The following is a 21,352-nucleotide window of genomic DNA, read 5'->3' on the forward strand; positions in this document are numbered from 1 at the left end:
AATCCTTTTTTAAACACAGCTATACTAACTGCACTAACCACATCCGCTGGCAAAAAATTCCAGAGTTTAATTGTGCGTTTAGTAAAAAAGAACTTCCTCCGATTAGTTTTAAATCTGCCACATGCTAAGTTCATGGTGTGTCCCCTAGTCTTTCTATTATCCGAAAGAATAAATAACCGATTCACATCTACCCGTTCTACACCTCTCATGATTTTAAATACCTCTATCATATCCCCCCTCAGCTGTCTCTTCTCCAAGCTGAAAAGTCCTAACCTCTTTAGTCTTTCCTCATAGGGGAACTGTTCCATTCCCCTTATCATTTTGGTAGCCCTTCTCTGTACCTCCTCCATCGCAATTATATCTTTTTTGAGATGCGGCGACCAGAATTGTACACAGTATTCAAGGTGCGGTCTCACCATGGAGTGATACAGAGGCATTATGATATTTTCCGTTTTATTCACCATTCCCTTTCTAATAATTCCCAACATTCTGTTTGCTTTTTTGACTGCCGCAGCACACTGAACCGACGATTTCAATGTGTTATGCACTATGCCGCCTAGATCTCTTTCTTGGGTTGTAGCACCTAATATGGAACCCAACATTGTGTAATTATAGCATGGGTTATTTTTCCCTATATGCATCACCTTGCACTTACCCACATTAAATTTCATCTGCCATTTGGATGCCCAATTTTCCAGTCTCACAAGGTCTTCCTGCAATTTATCACAATCTGCTTGTGATTTAAATACTCTGAACAATTTTGTGTCATCTGCAAATTTGATTACCTCACTCGTCGTATTTCTTTCCAGATCATTTATAAATATATTGAAAAGTAAGGGTCCCAATACAGATCCCTGAGGCACTCAACTTTCCACTCCCTTCCACTGAGAAAATTGTCCATTTAATCCTATGATGTTTCTATGACAGAGGCAGAACCACCGCCAGGGTCTTAGCAGAAACCCCAAATTATCACTCAGAGTCACTTTTATATACTGATAATGATGGAGACCAGAAGAAGTAATAAGATGCCTCTGAATCACCTTTGAAAATGACCTAAGAAAGATCACACTATTTTAATTATAAGAAGAAAAATCTCTCAATAAGTCCCTCTTGGATCACTGAAATACTGGGAAAGGCTTCAGGGAAGCTCAGTCAGATACACTAGTGAAATCTAGATGGGTAACTCCTTACTGACCCCTCTACATGCCTTTGACTATTTTATCTTGGAGAGGAAAATTAAGTGTCTTTGAGATAAGTCTGACGAGAATTTAACTAATAAAGTTCTTCTGGAAGGTGATTCTGTGTTTTGGAAAAGTGCATCCTGTACCCAAGGATTTCATTCCATCCCCATCAGGAGGGGAAATAAATCCAGAGATAAATGCAAAGTGGGAATCTCCTGTGGCACAAACACAACTGAGGGGAAATAGGGAAAACATGGGAGGCTGAAACCTTTAATTCAGTGTATGACGTATAGTAAGACCTGAAAAGAGAGCAAGGAATAAGACTAACATGAGAGTTAACAGCGCCATGGAACAAACTCATAATTTAATAAATGTACCTAGCATTGCTGCATTAAAGCACCAGTGAGGAAAACAAATACCAGCTCACAGTAAAGAGCACCAGACCCTGTTACTGGGGTTAATTTTCCCAGCGTATGTCCCTATTAATAAATACATACGTAGAGGTTCAGATTCCTTACCAGAGCTGCATCTGTACCAGAAGGAGGGAGTGCGATTATCCAGATGTTGCTGGAGTGATGTTCTGCTCCTCACTGCTGGATTATGAATTCTCCATCTGGGAGCCCTGGCTGTGATCTCCTGCTCTTTATATTTCTTCCTTACAAATCCCAGCAGTTTCATAACCTGCAGGGAGTCTCAGCAGCAGAACGAGGTTTGGGTAACTGTAATTCCCTGCTGATGGTCTCTGAGTGCCTTCTCTCTCTCTCAGTGGCAGATTGCAGGAAAATATCAGCCTGGGGGCTTTTTTTCAAAACTGGCCCGCGGGGAATCTGACTTCCTCATGTCAAAACAGACCACAAACATATAATAATTTAAAAATGTCACATAAATGTGTTCTAATATTGTCCAAATACCACTAAAATATTTCAGAATCGTGGACACAGTCCAGTTCTCCATACCAGGATTTTTTGATTTCCACTCACCGAGAGATTGTTGTGGATTTGGGGGAAGGGGGCCCACACAATCTTTATCCTCTGTCCCTCTCCTTCAAACACATAGGCATTCTCTCTCATACACATGAAGGCTCCCTTGTTCTCATACACATATGCAGCAGCTCACTCTCATGCTCTCTCTCGCTCATACACCTGAAGGCTCACTCGTTCTCATACTCACATGCAGGAGTTCACTCTCATGCACTCATGCAGGTGCTCTCTCTCTCTCATACTCACGAAGGTTCTCTCATTCTTATATACACATGCAGCAGCTTACTCTCATGTACGCATGCAGGTGCTCTCTCTCTCTCACACACACACAAGAAGGCTCTCTCATTCTCATACCCACATGCAGGAACTCACTCTCATGCTCTCATGCAGCTGCTCTCTCTCTCTCACACACATGAAGGTTCTCTTGTTCTCTTTCCCACATGCAGGAGCTCACTCTCATGCACTCATGTAGGTGCTCTCTCTCTCTCATACATATGATGGCTCTTTCCTTCTCATACACACATGCAGGAGCTCACTCTCATGCACTCATGCAGGTGCTCTCTCTCTCACACACAAGAAGGCTCTCTCGTTCTCATACACACATGCAGGAACTCACTCTTATGCTCTCATGCAGCTGCTCTCTCTCTCTCACACACATGAAGGTTCTCTTGTTCTCTTTCCCACATGCAGGAGCTCACTCTCATGCACTCATGCAGCTGCTCTCTCCCTCTCATTCACATGAAGGTTCTCTCGTTTTCATACCCACATGCAGGAGCTCACTCTCATGCACTCATGCAGGTGTTCTCTCTCTTTCATACAAATGAAGGCTCTCTTGTTCTCATACACACATTCAGCAGCTCACTCTCATGCTCTCATGCAGGGCCCCTCTCTCTCTCATATACAAGAAGGCTCTCTCATTCTCATACACACATGCAGGAGCTCACTCTCATGCACTCATGCAGGTGCTCTCTCTCTCTCTCATACATACAGGCTGTTATGGTTAAGCAGTGTTTGGGTGGACTCTTGGGTACTGTGGCAGATGACCACACCCATGGGGAGGAGCCGGTTGGGGAGCCACAGTTCTTGGCTAGACTCAGGATGCACAAACACAGAATTAGATCTTTTATTGTATAGCTTGAAGCATACCACTAGGTGTGGCAGTTGTGAGGTAGTCTGGATGTAGCAGTCTCGGGACCCTCGGCAGAGGAGACCCTTTTCACGCCGTTGGTAATGGGGAATTCCGGTGTAGGTTTCCCAGGAAGGCAATGCTGTGGATGAGACAGACTGAAGGTTAGGTTACTCACTAGATGGTTGCTGTAGGTATGCGATTCCACCAGGTTGAAGTAGATGGTACCTGCACTGAGGCAGGGAGAGCAGGCCCTCGAGGAGCAAGTACCTGATCCCTGTAAGGCACCTGAAATAAAGCAGAGGGCCCCCCGAGGAGCGGGTACCCATGTTAGTCCGTACCCCGAAGGGCAGAGAGAGAGCGTCCAGCGGCAGCACGGAAGCGGCAGAGTAGCTTAGACCGGACGAATCCAATCCTTTGCTAACTCGGGGAGCTAGCAATAAAGTACAGGCTATATACCTAAATAGCATGATGTCACTAGAGGGGGACGCCCCTGAGGTTTGCGCCAATGCTGGAATAAAGACGTGGGTGGCATGTGCGCGCACCCTAGTAGGCCCTTGAGAGGAGCATGGCGGGAGGCAGCACCATAGCCATTCCGGGGACACCGGAGTGGGTGGCTTTTAGATGCGGCAGTAGCCATTTTCCCAAGATAAGCGGGAGGAGCCTTGAACAAGGTGAGGCAAATGGGAGAAAGCCGTCTAGGACCGACGGGCGTAACACAGGCTCTCACTCATACAAACATGCAGGTGCTCTCTCCCTATCACACATATGTAGGCTCGCTCTGTTTCTCATGCACACATTCAGGCTCTCACATACTAGCTCTGTTCATCTCCTAACACTCATGCAGGCACTCTCTGTTTTTCATGCACACATACAGGTTCTCCCCGTCTCTCATACACACAAAGGCACTCTCCCTCATGCATGCACACATGCAGATGTTCTCTCTCATTAACACATACCTTAGACCTCCTCCTTTCTGCTGGGCCTTGATCACGCCAGTGCTGCTCCTTATTTACTGCTGGAGGTCAGGTAGGAGGAGGTCAATGCTTCTGGTGGCCCTGCAACTGCCGGATGCATCGATCTTCCAGGCATGTAAGCCTTTCTCTTCAGACCACAGAAAGCAGTGGGTAGAGCTCCATCGTGGCCCTGTCAAGCCATTCATCAAGTCATGGTGGGTTGAGCTCCATCACGGCTCCAACAAGCCCTTCTTTCACAACTGCCCCCAGCAGATCACATGACCAGTGCAACCAGCCCATGGGGGATTGTCCATCCCTTGATAAGCCAATCTGCCCCTGCTCTCTCTCATGTGTTGCATTTTCCCCCTTCATTCTTCCCCACTTTCCACTTTCTTTCTCTCGCTCTATTCCCTTCCTACTCTTCGCTACCGTCTTCTTGCTTTTATTCTCTCTTTTTTCTCCTATGTCCTTTCTACTTTTTTCTTTTCACAATTTTTCTCTGCCTTTTCCATCTTTCATCTTCTCTGCCTTTTCCATCTTCCTCTGCTTAATACCTCAGTCCTTCTTGTCTCTCTTGCCAGGTCACAAATATAGGACTTGAAAAGTCAAGACCACCATCAGTCCCAAACGAGAACCTTTATTTTTTAATAAGAATGAACAGTGTCTTCCTGCCTTCTCTGAACCTTCCGTGATGTCTCCTTCCTGTCCTTCTAGCCATCCTCTGTTTTCCTCTCCCTCTTCCTTGAGTTCCTGGTCATTTAATAATCCACGTGAGGACCATTCAGACACTGAGAGGAATAGCTTCAATGGTCTGTTGTGAAGAGTAATATTTGCAAGTCCTGGTGATACTGCCATATTTATTATTTGATGTGAACTGTGTGGCAGGGAAACTGTGTGCAGGCATTTGTAACTGCGGCACCGGTGGTGAGAGGCACATGTCTGCTGATCCAGGGAGACTAATGGCTATAGTGCTCTGTGGTGGTAGAAACTAAATGCTGGCACATAGCGGAGATGGAGGTCATTAACACAGGACAAGCTGCAGAGTGGGTATACAGGAGAGGAAAGTGTCACTGCCATCTTTTATACTCAGGTCCTGTTGGTAAAAGAATAATGGTTTCATCTGTACATCCTCTGTGTGTATTCAGTAGCCTTTTCAACTTATTTAGATCTGAATACAGTGCATGCCCAGATGGGTAAATATATGTTCACTCATAGATGTCAAAGTAAAGACTTCAGCTTTTTTGTGGTTTTGGGATTTCTGATAAATGGGGTCAGAGGTGCAATGACAGAAATGTCAAGTGGCTGCCATTACTGCCTCCAACACCATTGATCCCATGGTGGTTGAATGCCAATTTACCTTCTTTTAAAGAAGTTTATTCACCCCATGTAGAAGAGTGGGAAATTTGTTCTCAGTGCAGAAAACTTCCATAAAATGTATGACCCTTGACATCTTGTGCTGTATAGGAATGGAAAGTGGCTTGACCATGGACACACAGTTAGATAAGCCAAGGCTCATGAAGCTAAAGGAATTGAGTCAGAGAAGAGATAGTGATGGTGCAGGTCTAGAGCCTCAGTACTGGTAGAGTTCTCTTGCTCAATGGTCCAATTCCTATTCTAATTGTGAACAACTCTTCAGTTTGTCACTAGATAGCCCTTGGTTTCTTAACATCTGGATTAGTAACATCATGGGATTTTCCATTCTCTTTCAGTCTCTCCACTGAGCTGACTGTGATTGACTGTACCAGGGGCATAAGGCACAGTTAGAGAAGTATAGTGAGTGGTTAGTTTGAGTTAGAGGTTGAGGAGTAAGGAGCTGTTTTGTTTTCTCCCTGCTGAGTTGGGACCACTAAACCTGCTTGCATTTGGAGGAGAACCCTTCTCAGTACATGCCCTGTCTTAGAGGGTCTGCGTCCCTTTTGTAGAGTGAAGGTTTTTGTATCTTCTGATACATTTTCTTGAGAGCAAGGGCTGAAGATCTGTGAGCAACCTCCTCTACTCCCTAGAGGAAGCAAGACCAGTGACAGCACTTCCAAGAATGATATATTTTGGATAGAAACTTTTGGTTTTTCCCTCTGTGTTCATGTGGAGGTTTTTGTCCCACCCCTCTGCACAGCCTGGTGAAGGAGATAGAGAGCTGTTAGCTGAACTGGAACATCTGCCTCTCTCTCTGGGAGGTCCTTCAAGGTTGTACTATCAAGTCTTGGGAGACTCCCAATCAGATCTCCTCACCCAAAGCGATCGAGAATCAGGCTGTGGGCTTCAAACTGAACTTTAGACTCAGGATATTTTCATGGCATGCAGGGATTCTCCCTCTACTGGGGCATGGCAAGATCCCTCCCAGGAGCTGGAGAGAAAGACTCCAGCATCCCAGTTGAAACTCAGTGTAATTAGTTCAACTGTACAGTTTCATTTGTTGAATGTCTGTGGGAATGTCTGTGATTGACCTTTTGGAAATGATCAGTAAATATTAGGGATGCGAATCATTTTTTGACGATTTAAAAAAATCGTCAGATATTTTTTAAATCGTCAAAAATCATTAGAGTCGCGATACAATAGAAATTCCCCCGATTTATCGTGGAAAATCGTAAATCGGGGGAGGGGGGAGGGCTGGAAAACCGGCACACCAAAACAACCCCTAAACCCACCCCGACCCTTTAAAACGAATCCCTCACCCTCCCGAACCCCCCCCAAAATGTTTTAAATTACCTGGGGGTCCAATGGGGGGGGTCCCGGCACGATCTCCCGCTCTCGGGCCATCGGCACCATTTTGGCTGCCACTAATATAAATGGCGCCGATGGCCCGATAAAAAAAAAACCCACCCGACCCTTTAAAATGTCCCCCTTAGCCTCCCCCACCCACCTGACCCCCCCAAAACCTTTTAAAATTACCTGGTGGTCCAGTGGGGGAGCGGGGAGCGATCTCCCGCTCTCGGGCCATCGGCTGCCCCTAATAAAAATGGCGCCAATGGCCCTTTGCCCTTACCATGTGACAGGGTATCCGTGCCATTGGCCGGCCCCTGTCACATGGTAGGAGCACTGGATGGCCGGCGCCATTTTTAAAGATGGCGCCAGCCATCCAGTGCTCCTACCATGTGACAGGGGCCGGCCAATGGCACGGATACCCTGTCACATGGTAAGGGCAAAGGGCCATCGGCGCCATTTTTATTAACGTAGCCAATGGCCCGAGAGCGGGAGGTCACTCCCCGCGCTGCCACTGGACCACCAGGTATTTTTAAAACCTTTTTTGGGGGTTCGGGAGGGTGGGGGAGGGTTTTTTGATTATCGGATCGGGCGCAGCCAATAATCAAAAAACAAATCGGGCCGGGCGATAAGAATTTTAAGATTTGGATCGGAACCGGAACCGATCAGATTCAGGTTCTGATTCACATCTCTAGTAAATATGATTTGGACACCCAGTCTGAGTCCAGCCTGTCTGTTCTTGAGGAAAACACCACAACAGAAACATATACACACCATAGAAGGGACTCTCCATCACCTAGGCCACAGAGTGTTTTCCTATCCCTCCACAGAAACACTTTAAAAAGCTTTTATTGTCTCCTTTGAAATAAATTTTAATTGACAGACGTCAGGTATCTATTTCTTTTTTACTTCCTCAGGGCTTTTATAGATCGCCTACCTTTCTGTTTTGTGGGCCCGTCACTGTGCCGGCAAAGCCAGCAAAGGCCACTAGGGACTTGGATCAGTCACTTGGACACAGGGGGTCTGCATGATCTCAGTAAAAAGGCTCTAGAGGACATCGTGGTGGGGATAAGGCAGCGCCAGGAACCAGAGCCTGGAACCAGCGGCTGACCACACGTGTTATGAGGCCCAAGGAGAGGCAATCCCTAGACCTAGAGGGGGCTTTGCCAGAAAAGTGGGGCTAACAGCAGCCAGAGCCGTGGAGCTCTGGGTTGGCTTCGCAGAGGTAGTCAGACGGGAAGGTGAGTCTGGGAATCAGGAAAGGGAGGAGGGCACTGCCGGCCTTTCCACCAAATATGCAGGCGTGAAAGAGTGCGAGCTTCATCCGAAGTCTTTTTCCTCCTTAAAAAAAAAAAAAAGTAAAAATACAATGATACATTTTCCTGTTCTCATTATTGTGTCTTTATCATTTTTGCTATGTATATTTTGGATATCTTTTTATTGCACCCAGTGGTCTTTGATTTTCACAGGAATACTTGAATACTTGGCATCTTTCTCTGCCCAGGAAAGACCATTTCATGCACACAGGGCTACATTTTAAAAGAGAGCGCGCACGCGCGTACTTTTGTTCCCGCATCAGGCGCGAACAAAAGTACGCGGGATTTTATAAGATACGCGCGTAGCCGCGCGTATCTTATAAAATCCGGGGTCAGCGCACGCAAGGGGGTGCACATTTGTGCAACTTGCGCGCGCCGAGCTCTGCGCACGCTGCCCGTTCCCTCCACACCCCCCCCCCCCCCCCCCCCGCACCTTCCCCTCCCTTCCCCTACCTAACCCACCCTCCCGGCCCTATCTAACCCTTCCCCCTACCTTTATCAGAAAAGTTACTACTGCCTCCGGGCAGTAGTAACTTACGCGCGCCGGCGGGGCACTCAGCCATGCCCCCGGCTGCCCACAGGCCCCTGAACACGCCCCTGATCGAAAACCGCGGCCCCTGTCCACACCCCTGACTGCCCCTTTTTGGAAGCCCTGGGACTTACGCGCATCCCGGGGCTTGCGCGCGCCGCCGAGCCTATGGAAAATAGGCTCGGCGCGTGCAGGGTTTTTTTTTAAAAGGGTTACGCGCGTACCTTATGCGCGTAACCCTTTTTAAAATCCGGCCCACAATGTGCTTTTTTGCTTAGCTCCCCAAACCTACCAGTTAGCATTTGTGGATTTATTAGAGGATATCTGCTTCCAAACCCCGGACGTCACCCCTGACCAAACGATGAACTGCTTTATTTGAAAAAAAAAACCAAAAAACTATAGAAGTGTCAATCTGGAAGCTAATTACTCTGCATTAATGAACTAAGAAATGCAGATGAATCATTTTATAAGGGAGGGAAAAAAGGACTGATTTCTTTTTGGGCCTCATGTAACAACTCCCAGCTGCTAGTCTTAGGTAGGACTCTTCAGCGCTAGTTAGAGAATTGCTAACATCCCCGTAAGAGCCAGGCTGCCAGCATCTGACGTGGAGCCCCTGCTGATCCAGACACCGCGACACCCATCGCTCAGCAACCAGGAGAAGAGCCAAACACCAACTGTATTTGGGGCATTTAATTTCTTTTTTTATGGTTAGTCAGAATACAGCATTGGCAACTTTTAAGGGCAAGTGATTTCATAAGCAGGAGCCTCACAGATATAATGAAAATCTATTATTTTTCTACTGATAACAATCCCTGAATCCATGATCCTTGCAACATCTGATAGATAGTAAATGTATACTATTGTATTAACACCAAAGGATCCCTAATAAAATATCCACTGTCTAAGACAAACAGAATTGTTTTATTATTCTTATAAATTTGAGGTCCAGTATAAAAGGTAAAGTTTATATAAATTATTATATTCAAATAGCCTTACAGATGAGTCAAGAAGTTGGGCCAGATTCAGGCTGTCCATCGTTGATGTGCCTTCTCAGCTACTTCTTGATCTTTGGTGTACCCCCTTGGACACTGGCAGGACTTCTATGAATGCGCTCAGAAAAAATAATTTTGGTTTGGTTCTTTTTTTTTTTTTTGTGTTGTTGCAATTTGTTAAACATTTCTGTAAATAGCTGCCACGTTCATTCATTTTCGTTGTTATATTGTTTCACTCGTTTCCACTAAATTCCAGAAAAGAAGTAATGCACTCTCCCTTGGGTGCTAGTATTAGAGGTTTGTTTGTTTTTTTATCCATCTTTAATGAAATTTGCAAAAAGGCCTCAGCAGTAGAAGGTACCACATTCCTGTCCACTAAGAGGCTGATATTCATTGGCATTGATCCAAAAGGTGTCGAGGTTTCGGCATCACTTATATGGGTACATTTTATCCAGGTAATGACTTAATGATTTAGCTGTACAAATTTAAATAATACTGAAACCTAGACATTTATCTCAATAAAATGTATCTGGATACTTATAGGATAGTTTCTTTTATAGGCAGGTGGTCTGTACTGTACATGTCTGACTGTGACATCATTTCCTGTGACATCATTAAGTACGAGTATTTTCACATGCAGCAAGGTAATGTCTCTGAAAACAAAAAATGGCCTCTGACTGAGCACACCCAATGAAGACCTCATTTCCTGTGAGATCATAAAACATGGCTACCTCCACATGCCCTGCAGTAATGTTAACTGCGCATGATTGGCCAGCGTGTGTCATTTCTTGCCCCCCCATACTCCCCTGGTGCCACAGAACCTACACAGACTGATAGGGCATAATGTATAGTTGAAACCATAGTATCTTTATTATAAATGTGTTTATATTACACTTTATTAGAGTTACGGGTACATTTTCAAAAGCTGGCACACGCCAATATCGGAAGGTACATGCATGGCCGGGCCTCATGCATCTCTCCCAGTATGCATGGAAGAGCTGGCAAAATAAGAACGAGTAGGCCATGGAAAGCCAGGGGGGGAATCTGAGTGAGCTGTGGGTGGGCTGGGATAGCGCCATTGGTTGCTGTCCCGCTGAAGCGTGAGCGGGCAGTCGCCCAGCCCGCACAACTTACTATTGCTCAGGAGAGGAGGTAAGTTAAAAACCGAAAACAAGAAGGGTAGTTAGATAGGTTTTAGGGGGTCAGGGAGGGTAGGGGAAAAGGCGGGCAAGTTAGCTAGGGGGTTAGGAAGTTCCCTCCCAGTCCACTTCTTTATTGGAGTGGACTGGGAGGGAACTGGGGAAATGACCGATTGCATGGCCTCGTGTTTCTAAGAACATTTCCCCTTTTGCAATAAACCGAAGTGTATAAGACACAAAGTCAAAATATAATATGTTGTTACAAAAGTCTGATAATGAAATTGTTACAGTTATTGCTTATTAGGGGTGTGCATTCGTTTTGAACGCATATGTAAAACGCAACTTATATTTTTAAAAGAGAAAAAAAAGGTTTGAGGAGAAACGCATCGCGAGTTCCAACGTATTCAACATAGCTATGTTGAATACGTTGAACCTAAAAAACACTTAAACCCCCCACCCTCCTGACCCCCCCAAGACTTACCAAAACTCCCTGGTGGTCCAGTGGGGAGTCAGGAAGCCATCCCTGTATTCCTTTGCGAGGAGCATGTGAAGTCGGCGTCATGTCGGAGTGACGCGGACGTCATGTGCTCCTCCGCGCCTCCGCTCCGGGACCCCCGTTGGACCCAACCGGAACTTTTGGCCAGCTTGGGGGGGCCTCCTGACCCCCCAAGCTGACTCGATGTGACGCCGACGTCATGTGCTCCTCCACGCCTCCGCTCCACCCCCGCTGGACCCAACCGGAACTTTTGGCCAGCTTGGGGGGGCCTCCTGACCCCCCCCCCAAGCTGGCCAAAAGTTCCGGTTGGGTCCAGCGGGGGTCTGGGAGCGGAGGCGCGGAGGAGCACATGACGTCGGCGTCACATCGAGTCAGCTTGGGGGGTCAGGAGGCCCCCCCAAGCTGGCCAAAAGTTCCGGTTGGGTCCAACGGGGGTCCCAGAGCGACCTCCTGCCACATGACCTACCTGTCACGTGGTAGGAGTACAAGATGACGCCGGTGACCATGTGACAGGGGCTGACCAATGGCACGGCAGCCCCTGTGACACAGGCTATCGGTGCCATGAGGAAATCGCAGACGAGTGCAGGGATGGCTTCCTAACTCCCCGCTGGACCACCAGGGAGTTTTGGTAAGTCTTGGGAGGGGGGGATTAAGGAGGGTGAGGGGTTTAAATTTTTATTTAGGGAACTGGTGAACGTATGGACAGACCCTCAACTTATGGAATTCTCCATATGTCCATATTGAATGAAATCGACCCTCAACTTCAACTTATCAACTTATCAACGAAAACTTTTTGTCTGCACATCCCTATTGCTTATCACATAAAATACACATTCTTTATAAAGAAACACCCAGAGAATAATAGTCTATTTTTCCATCTGTCATCATGCATTGTTTTGTCTTTAGTAACAGAGGGTCAGCAAAAAGTCTTATTTCTCTTCCATTCACATCTTTTACAAACAAAAACAAAGCAGGGAACATGCCACCCATAGATTTTGTTAAAAGTTGTTATATCATTCTTTATTATGGATAGTTTCAAAATATTCACACACAGACACTCACTCTCACACACACAGACACACATACGCACACACACCAAACATATTGGATCTAGGCTTTAAATGAAATAAAAATGGTACCTAAAATGGTATATCCATCAGAGAACCCAAAAATTACATAGATACACAGATACATAGAAATAGATGGGAGACAAAGACTGGATGGTCCATGGAGTCTGCTCCGAATCTTGTTTGATCTTTAGTCTGGCTCCTTTCATTGTCACTAGGGTTTCATTGAAACTGATTAACCCTATGCCCCTTTGCTAGAGCTCCTTAGGGGGGTCCACATAATCTAACTCCTTCCCTCTTGCTGTCCTGTCCTATTACCTCTTCACAATTTCTCCTTTTCTTCTTCCCTATTGCTTCTGCTCAGCTCCCATACCTTTGGGAACTCGTGAAATTATTTCCTTCAGGATCCACATAGTCTATCCCATGTCTTTTTAAAGTCCTTTACAGTCTTCTTCCTCTCCATCTCCTCCAGCAGGGCATTCCAAGCATCCACCACCCGCTCCATGAAGAATCATTTCCTGGCATTCAGTTTGAGTTTACCTCCATAGAGTTTCATATTGTGACCCCTTGTTCTCATTATATCTTTCAAGTAAAAGAGGTTTGCTTTTAGCTGTGAATCATTTATATCTTTCATGTTTCTGAAGGTCTGTATCATGTTCCCTCTGTGTCTCCTCTCTTCCAGGATGTACATAATTGGGTCATTTAATCTATTCTCATAGGTCATATGATGGAGTCCTCCCACCATTTTGGTCACCTTTCTCTGAACCACCTCCACTCTGTCTCTGCCCTCTTGCGATAAGGATTCCAGAACCGAACACTGTACTCCAGGTTGGGCCTCACCAAGGATCTGTACAAGGGAATTATCACTTCTTTTTTCTTACTAGATATTCCTCTTCCTATGCATTCCATCATTCATCTGGCTTTAGTAATCTCCATGTCACACTGCTTTGCCATCTTCAGATTTTTAGACACTGTTGCAGATTGTAGTATCATCCACAAATAGACAGAATTTAGCCTCAATTCCTTTGGTTATGTCAGTACCGGTCCCAACACCATTGTAAGAAACAGAGCCATATGCATAGCAGGCCCTCACCTCTGGAACTCGCTTCCGGAAAACCTGAGATTACAAAATAACACAAAAACATTTTAAAAAGATCTCAAAACATGGCTCTTCAGACAAGCCTTCAAAGACGGAATCGGCTAATCGCCCACACCACAATAATCACCACATACAATAATTATCACCCATTCTGTTACAGACATTTGAACTTTATAAATATTTATTTAAATCTTGCCATTACAGATATTTAATCCTTATAACGGACTGACAAACACATCCCCACCACTGATAGCCCTAATCTGATGCTAGAAAAGCTGATAACATGAACACATAAGCATCTGTTGTCTTACCCTAAGCCATATTATATAAGTTATACCATTTTATGTAACTCAAAGCTCATAGATATAACAGTTTACTCTCATGTTGTTTTATCTTTTTACTAATAGCCTCCACAAATGTAATATGTTGTTTCAAATGTAAACCGGAGTGAAGGCATCTAGCTAAACTTCGGTATATAAAAATGTACAAATAAATAAATAAACACTGATCCCTGTGGCAGACCACTTAACACTTTCTTCTCTTCAGAGTAGGTGCCATTCACCATCACACTCTGTCTTCTATTAATCAGCCAGTTTGCAATCCATGACACCATCTTGCCATTCAGCCCCAAACTTCTCATTTTGTTTATGAGTATTTTGTGTAGGACAGTATCAAAGGCTTTGCTAAACTCTGTAGATTATGTCCAGCACTCAATGCAAGAATAGTTATGAAGAATATTTTTCCTTGAGGAAGCCTGGACGGTGAACCAGAGGCATTTGTAGGGACAGAGAAAATGCAGGATATAGCAAACGTAGAACAGGGACTAAAGAAACATCATTGGAACAACATTCCTGTGAAACAATTACAAAGTATCCTTTCTTGTGGACTGTGGTTCAGCTGTATTCCCTTTATAATGAAGGTGCCTTCCAGGTGACTCATTTGCAAGTCACAAAGTATCTTTCTTGAAGTCCAGCTCTGTTGAAAGTGTGTCATTGTTTCATTACAAGCACTTCGTATATATTTTGACAATGTTTTATGTTGATATCTATGCATGTTATAAATGCATAACTATCCAGAGAGTTTAGAAGTGGTGTGAATGAGGAATGATTGACTAGTGCAATTGATAAATATATGTGGTGCTGTTGTGTTATTTTTTGAACATTTTCTTGAATAGTTTTCATATTTTTTGCCATTGTATAATAAAACTTGCAACATTAATCACCTTTCAAATCATTAAAACCATTAGTGGTGTTACTTACCCTATTTTAGGGTTCTCTGACAGATATATATATATTTTTTCTCATGCACACACACACACACATATATATATTTCCATATTTATATATATATAAATGTATTGTAGCCTTACTGTATTAAACAGCACTGACCTGTCTAACCATGTTCTAACTGAATTTTAGTTTTTTTAAATACTTTTATTTCTTAAAAAAAGAAACATTTTATGTATGTTTGGAATAAAGGAGGGTTGCAGAATCTTGGTTTGCCTACAGTTTTTAAATAACTTCTTATACATCTCTGCTTTCCAAAAGCCTTGGCTAAAATGTGCTGTAATGTCATATGCCTCCATTTCTTTTCACAAATTTGCTTATGTTCATGTTTAAAAATAAAAGTAAATATAAATGAAATAAACATGAAGGAGTGAGGACGGGGTTGGTTTGTGGTTGAGGGGGTGCAATACAGCTTCTGGCCTCAGAATGGCAAAAAGCAGGGGGGCATGTGGGTATAGCCTTAAATGGAGGGGGGGGGGGAGGATGGGGGTGCAATACTGTTTCTGGACTCTGGATGGTAAAAAAGCAGGAGGTCCATATGGGTATTGCCACCTTAAAATATCCTCTTAAGAACTTTAATTCATCGAATTATTGTAATCATTATTACCCAACAAAAACTGCAATTTTCTTTTCCTCCTTTTCTACATTGGTCACAAAAGGCATGTCTAGACATGTTTTGGATTTCATGTAACATCACCTATCTTCTTTTATTTAAAAAAGTTTGCTTATGTTCATGTTTAAACCCTAAAATAAAACTAACTAAATAAAATGAAGGAGGAAGGATGGATGGTGCGTAGTTGTGGGGGATGCAGTACTGCTTCTGGCCTCCAGATGGTGTAAACAGGGGGTCCACATAGTGGTTTTCCTAAAGTAGGGAGGAAGAGAGTGGTTGTGTGTGTGGGGGGTGCAATGCTGCTTCTGCCCTCTGGATGGTGAAAGCAGGGGGGGACGGGACCATGTGGTGGGGTCCATGATAACTACCCAGGATGCATATCTTTTTCCCCAAGATTCCTTGCACACTCCATGATGGCTGCCTTCTCAGTATGCTTATGGACAGTGTACTGGTTCCATCTTTTTCCTGGCTTGCTTTTAAAAAGCAAACAAAAAAAAATAATCCTGATTTCTACTCATTTTTTATAATTATACAATTTAAAAAACTATAATCTTGGCTGGGTCTGTCTTTTTTAGTTTCACACATAATATATATATATATATATATATATATATATATATAGAGGTGGACACTCACCTCTTTATATATATATATATTAGGGATGTGAATCGTTTTTCAACGATTAAAATTATCGTCCGATAATGTTTATATCGTCTTAAATCGTTATAGAACACGATACAATAGAAATTCTAACGATTTATCGTTAAAAATCGTTAAATCGTGTTAGTGCGCACTAAATCGAGTTAGTGCGCACTAACTCCCCGTTAGTGCGCACTAACTCGATTTAGTGCGCACTAACTGAAAATGATACAAATAAACACTTTCCAGGTCACTGAAGGTCAGTTAGGAATGAATATGTGTTCCTATTGGCTGGCTGCCCTCTTATCTATTGATATTACCAAGGTTACCACTGAGGTGATGGTTGGGGGGATGGGAAATGGAACTGGAAACTAACGAACACCAACAGAAAATGAAACAAAGTGTTCACACTTCCCAGGTCAGTAAAGGTCACTTAGGAATGAATATGTATGTATGTATTCCTATTGGCTGGCTGTGCTCTTATCTATTGATGTTACCAATATGGTTGGGGGGATGTGAAATGGAAACAGTTGGAAGCTTGACAAAAAAAGTAATGTAATGATCAGCACTCACGTGACTAGAACTTGTTTGTTTATTATTTTTGTTAGCAGGCACCTGAAATGCTAGTGCATGTTGAATTTGCCAATCACTGTGCATTTTAGAAAGGTGGTCCTGGCTGGAACTGTACACAGTTCAAATATATGTAATTGATTGTTGGTAAGTGTATTTTTTAAGTAGCCACACTGGCACCAGTATGTTTACTTTTCCTCCTACTTAACTCACTAGCTCAGCTTTGTAAGAAGGGCTTCTCTGCTTGTGTGTTGTTTTTGTTTGGTGTGAGGAGAGCAGAAACATCAGATCTTTATTCAATCTACTACAGTCATCTCTTACAGTGCCCTATCCCTATTAATACCAGGAGTGTTGTGATCTTCCTGCACACAGTGCCCTAACCCTGATACCAGTCTGAGACAGCTCCGTCCCTGCATTACTAGTGAGAGGCTGGCTTCACAGACAGGGGGGAGCTGCCTGACCCTCACTCCTGACTTCCCCCATGTCCCAGCTAGTGAATGGTGTGTGGGTGAGGGGGGGGGGAGGATGGTGAAGTCTGAGACAACTCCCTCCCTGCATTACTAGTGAGAGGCTGGCTTCACAGACAGGGGGGAGCTGCCTGACCCTCACTCCTGACTTCCCCCATGTCCCAGCTAGTGAATGGTGTGTGGGTGAGGGGGGGGGGGGAGGATGGTGAAGTCTGAGACAGCTCCCTCCCTGCATTACTAGTGAGAGGCTGGCTTCACAGACAGGGGGGAGCTGCCTGACCCTCACTCCTGACTTCCCCCATGTCCCAGCTAGTGAATGGTGTGTGGGTGAGGGGGGGGGGGGGAGGATGGTGAAGTCTGAGACAGCTCCCTCCCTGCATTACTAGTGAGAGGCTGGCTTCACAGACAGGGGGGAGCTGCCTGACCCTCACTCCTGACTTCCCCCATGTCCCAGCTAGTGAATGGTGTGTGGGTGAGGGGGGGGGGGGGGAGGATGGTGAAGTCTGAGACAGCTCCCTCCCTGCATTACTAGTGAGAGTCTGGCTTCACAGACAGGGGGGAGCTGCCTGACCCTCACTCCTGACTTCCCCCATGTCCCAGCTAGTGAATGGTGTGTGGGTGAGGGGGGGGGAGGATGGTGAAGTCTGAGACAGCTCCCTCCCTGCATTACTAGTGAGAGGCTGGCTTCACAGACAGGGGGGAGCTGCCTGTCCCTCACTCCTGACTTCCCCCATGTCCCAGCTAGTGAATGGTGTGTGGGTGAGGGGGGGGGTGGATGGTGAAGTCTGAGACAGCTCCCTCCCTGCATTACTAGTGAGAGGCTGGCTTCACAGACAGGGGGGAGCTGCCTGACCCTCACTCCTCCGGGGTATTGTGATCTTCCTGCACACAGTGCCCTATCCCTGATACCAGGGGTGTTGTGATCTTCCTGCATGCAGTGCCCTATCCCTATTAATACCAGGAGTGTTGTGATCTTCCTGCATGCAGTGCCCTATCCCTATTAATACCAGGAGTGTTGTGATCTTCCTGCATGCAGTGCCCTATCCCTGATACCGGGATGTGCGCAAGAAGATCACAACACCCCCGGTATCAGGAATAGGGCACTGTGTGCAGGAAGATCACAACACCCCCAGTATCAGGAATAGGGCACTGTGTGCAGGAAGATCACAACACCCCTGGTATTAGGGATAGGGCACTGTGTGCAGGAAGATCACAACACTCCTGGTATTAATAGGGATAGGGCACTGTGTGCAGGAAGATCACAATACCCCTGGTATCAGGGTTAGGGCACAAGTTCTAGTCACATTGACTGATCACATTACTTGTTTTGTCAAGCTACCAACTGTTTCCATTTCCCATCCCCCATATACTGTCAGTAGGAAACTTGGTAACATGAATAAATAAGAGGGCAGCCAATAGGAATACATATTCATTCCTAAACTGACCTTAACTGACCTGAAAAGTGTCAAATTGTATCATTTTCAGTTAGTGCGCACTAACTCCCAGTTAGTGCGCACTAACTCCCGTTAGTGCGCACTAATCGGAAAAAACGATTTTTAACGATTTTTTAACTAAAAAATCGTGCCTAAGACGATTTTCTTGCCCTGCCATACGATTTCTATTGTTAAGACGATATGGAAAATGATTCACATCCCTAATATATATATATATATATATATATAAAGAGGTGAGTGTCCACCTCTCAGCTATAAAAAAAAATGCATTTCTCTCTTTAACTGCGAGTATGGTGGAAGTGGGGGGTGATGTGTTTGGATGTAGCTGCTTTATCTCACTGCTACAGAAAGCAGTGATGGTGGGGGTGGGTGGGAGTAGTAGTTGTCACTTTTCTCTCTGCTACAGAAATTCTCTGCTGAGATGAAATTTACAACTGGTGACTTTTCTCTCTTTTTCTCAAACAATATTGTGTTTAATAAAAACAAAAAAAAAACTGTCACAAAAAAAAATGTATGCTTTGTGACAAAAAGCAAACAAAAAGGATTTTCTATTTTTAGTTAAGGGTTTGGATTGGCAGAAAAAGTAGAAGGATTTTAATGACTGCTATGACTACCCTTTCAACCCCCTGCAGCTGCTTACTGAGCATGCTCCTTTCTTCCAACACGGCTTCCCACCATGCTCTTCCCTTGTAAACACAAGTTATGAGCCTGCACAGGGATGGAGTCATGGCTTGTGTTGTCTGACACAATGGCATGGCTGACAATGGCATGATTCAAATGCACTTTTTTTTTTTTAGTTTTACTTCACATGTGCCCTCATAATGTCATTTCTGGTCCCCTTCCAGTCCTCACCACAACATCTGCCATCTTGGTTGTGTGTCATTTCCTGTCTCCAGGTGCCCACCACCACCACCTTGAAAAATGTATTTCCAGTTTTGCTCTGTGCTCTCCTCAAGGGCCAATCAGGGGGGTATGACTGGAAGTGATGTCATCAAAAAGTGACAAAAAGGGGTGGAGGGTAGTCAGGGCTATGACGGATGTCAACAAAGGGGTGGGGCTAGAGTGGGAATGGGGGCAGCATTGACCTGGAAGTGATTGCTGATTGGCTGAGAAGTCAGTCAGTCAGCAGGGCTTAACCTGGAAGTGGGTATGGCCATCTGTTAGAACCACATTTTGACAAGGTGTGTACTCCTAAACTTCTCTGGTGATTAAGCCACCAGTGTTTCTGCACCCAGACTCAGATCTCACTGCAACCACTCACTCTGTGTCATTAACCAAATCACTTAACCTGCCAAGTAGTAGTAACAATATGTTTTATCTCATTTGAGGTTATATAATTACATGGAACTTTAAACAATATAGAAACATTGTGAATCTAATATGTTTAATGTGATGCTGTTGGGCGGCAGTCAGTGGCCTGTGATTAGCATTCTGTACTGAGAAGTACAAGACTTGGAATAGGTTTCTTAGGCTGGCTACTAAAGTAGCATTCATAGTTCTAGAATGAATGTTGAACCAAGTGCATCTCTTATAGCAACACTAACGAGAATTGTTCTCATATGAATTGTCTCCTGATTTCCAGCGTTGGATATTCATATCAGTATTTAGCTGTACATATCAGGGGATATGGAATATAACATTAAAAAAAACTGAGGATCAGGTTTGGTTGCATAATAAGAGACACAAGGGAAAATGGATGAAGAGATGACATGTCTGATGGTTCCTTGATAGTAACTAGCGTGAAAGAAACACAAGAATTTATCTTGCAGGGAAGTAAAAAAAAAAATCACTCAGTTACTTGTTCCTATTAAAGTGAAGCATTGCCAGCAGCTGAGAACGAATCTGTTTGGTTTTCACACCATAGATTATAGGATTGAACATGGGAGGCAGAAGGAGGTAAAGATTGGACACGATTACATGAACATGAAGAGGAATACTGTGACCAAAACTGTGCGTTAAAAATGTAAATAGAGCCAGGATGTAAAAGGTTAGAATGACAGAAATGTGGGACCCGCAGGTGCTGAAGGCTTTCAGGCGTGCAGCCCAGGTTGGAAGCCTGAAGACCACTCTCAGAATCATGACATAAGACAAGACGGTAAAAGTCACATCAAACCCCACAACCAAAATGGCAACAGTCTGTCCATACACAGTGTCAATCAGTGTATCAGCACAGGCGAGTTTTGTCACTGCAAAATACCCACAGTAGGAAAACATGATAACTTTATTGGAGCAGAATGGAAGCCTGATCAGAAGAAGGCAAAATGGGATTGATAACAGCACACCTCTGATTAATATCACCAGTCCTATCCTTATTATGACGGAATTGGATAGGATGACCAAGTGTCTCAGTGGGTTGCAGATTGCCACATAGCGATCAATGGCCATGGCCAAAAAGACTCCTGACTCTATGGAGAAGAAACAGTGGACAAAAAACATCTGGAACAGGCAAGTTTCAAAAAGGAGTTCATTGGAATGGAACCAAAACAGGGCCAGCATTTTAGGTGATACAGATGTTGATAACACCAGATCAGTGAGAGCCAGCATGGAAAGGAAGTAATACATGGGCTCATGAAGGCTCCTCTCAGTTTTTATAATGTACAGAACAGTGCAGTTTCCAATACAAGCCATGATGTACATCAGGCAGAATGGGATAGAGATCCAGATGTGTGCAGCCTCCAGCCCTGGGATTCCAATGAGGATAAATGCTGATGGGTGCCGGTGAGTGCTATTCACAGATAACAT

General features: G+C 44.5%; 1 protein-coding gene across 1 annotated transcript; it reads right to left on the minus strand.

Moving 5' to 3' along the window:
* Window positions 1-20,404: 20,404 nt before the first annotated feature.
* Window positions 20,405-21,352, minus strand: LOC115091670 (olfactory receptor 52R1-like). The gene has a single exon (XM_029601834.1). It carries the CDS (start codon window positions 21,350-21,352, stop codon window positions 20,405-20,407), a length of 948 nt encoding a protein of 315 aa, XP_029457694.1.

Source organism: Rhinatrema bivittatum, chromosome 5 (assembly GCF_901001135.1).
Source record: "Rhinatrema bivittatum chromosome 5, aRhiBiv1.1, whole genome shotgun sequence".
NCBI classification, from domain to species: Eukaryota; Metazoa; Chordata; class Amphibia; order Gymnophiona; family Rhinatrematidae; genus Rhinatrema; species Rhinatrema bivittatum.

Excerpts from the sequence above, each read along its gene's own strand:
- LOC115091670 (XM_029601834.1), bottom strand. The coding sequence starts at position 21,352 with ATGTTATCTGTGAATAGCACTCACCGGCACCCATCAGCATTTATCCTC.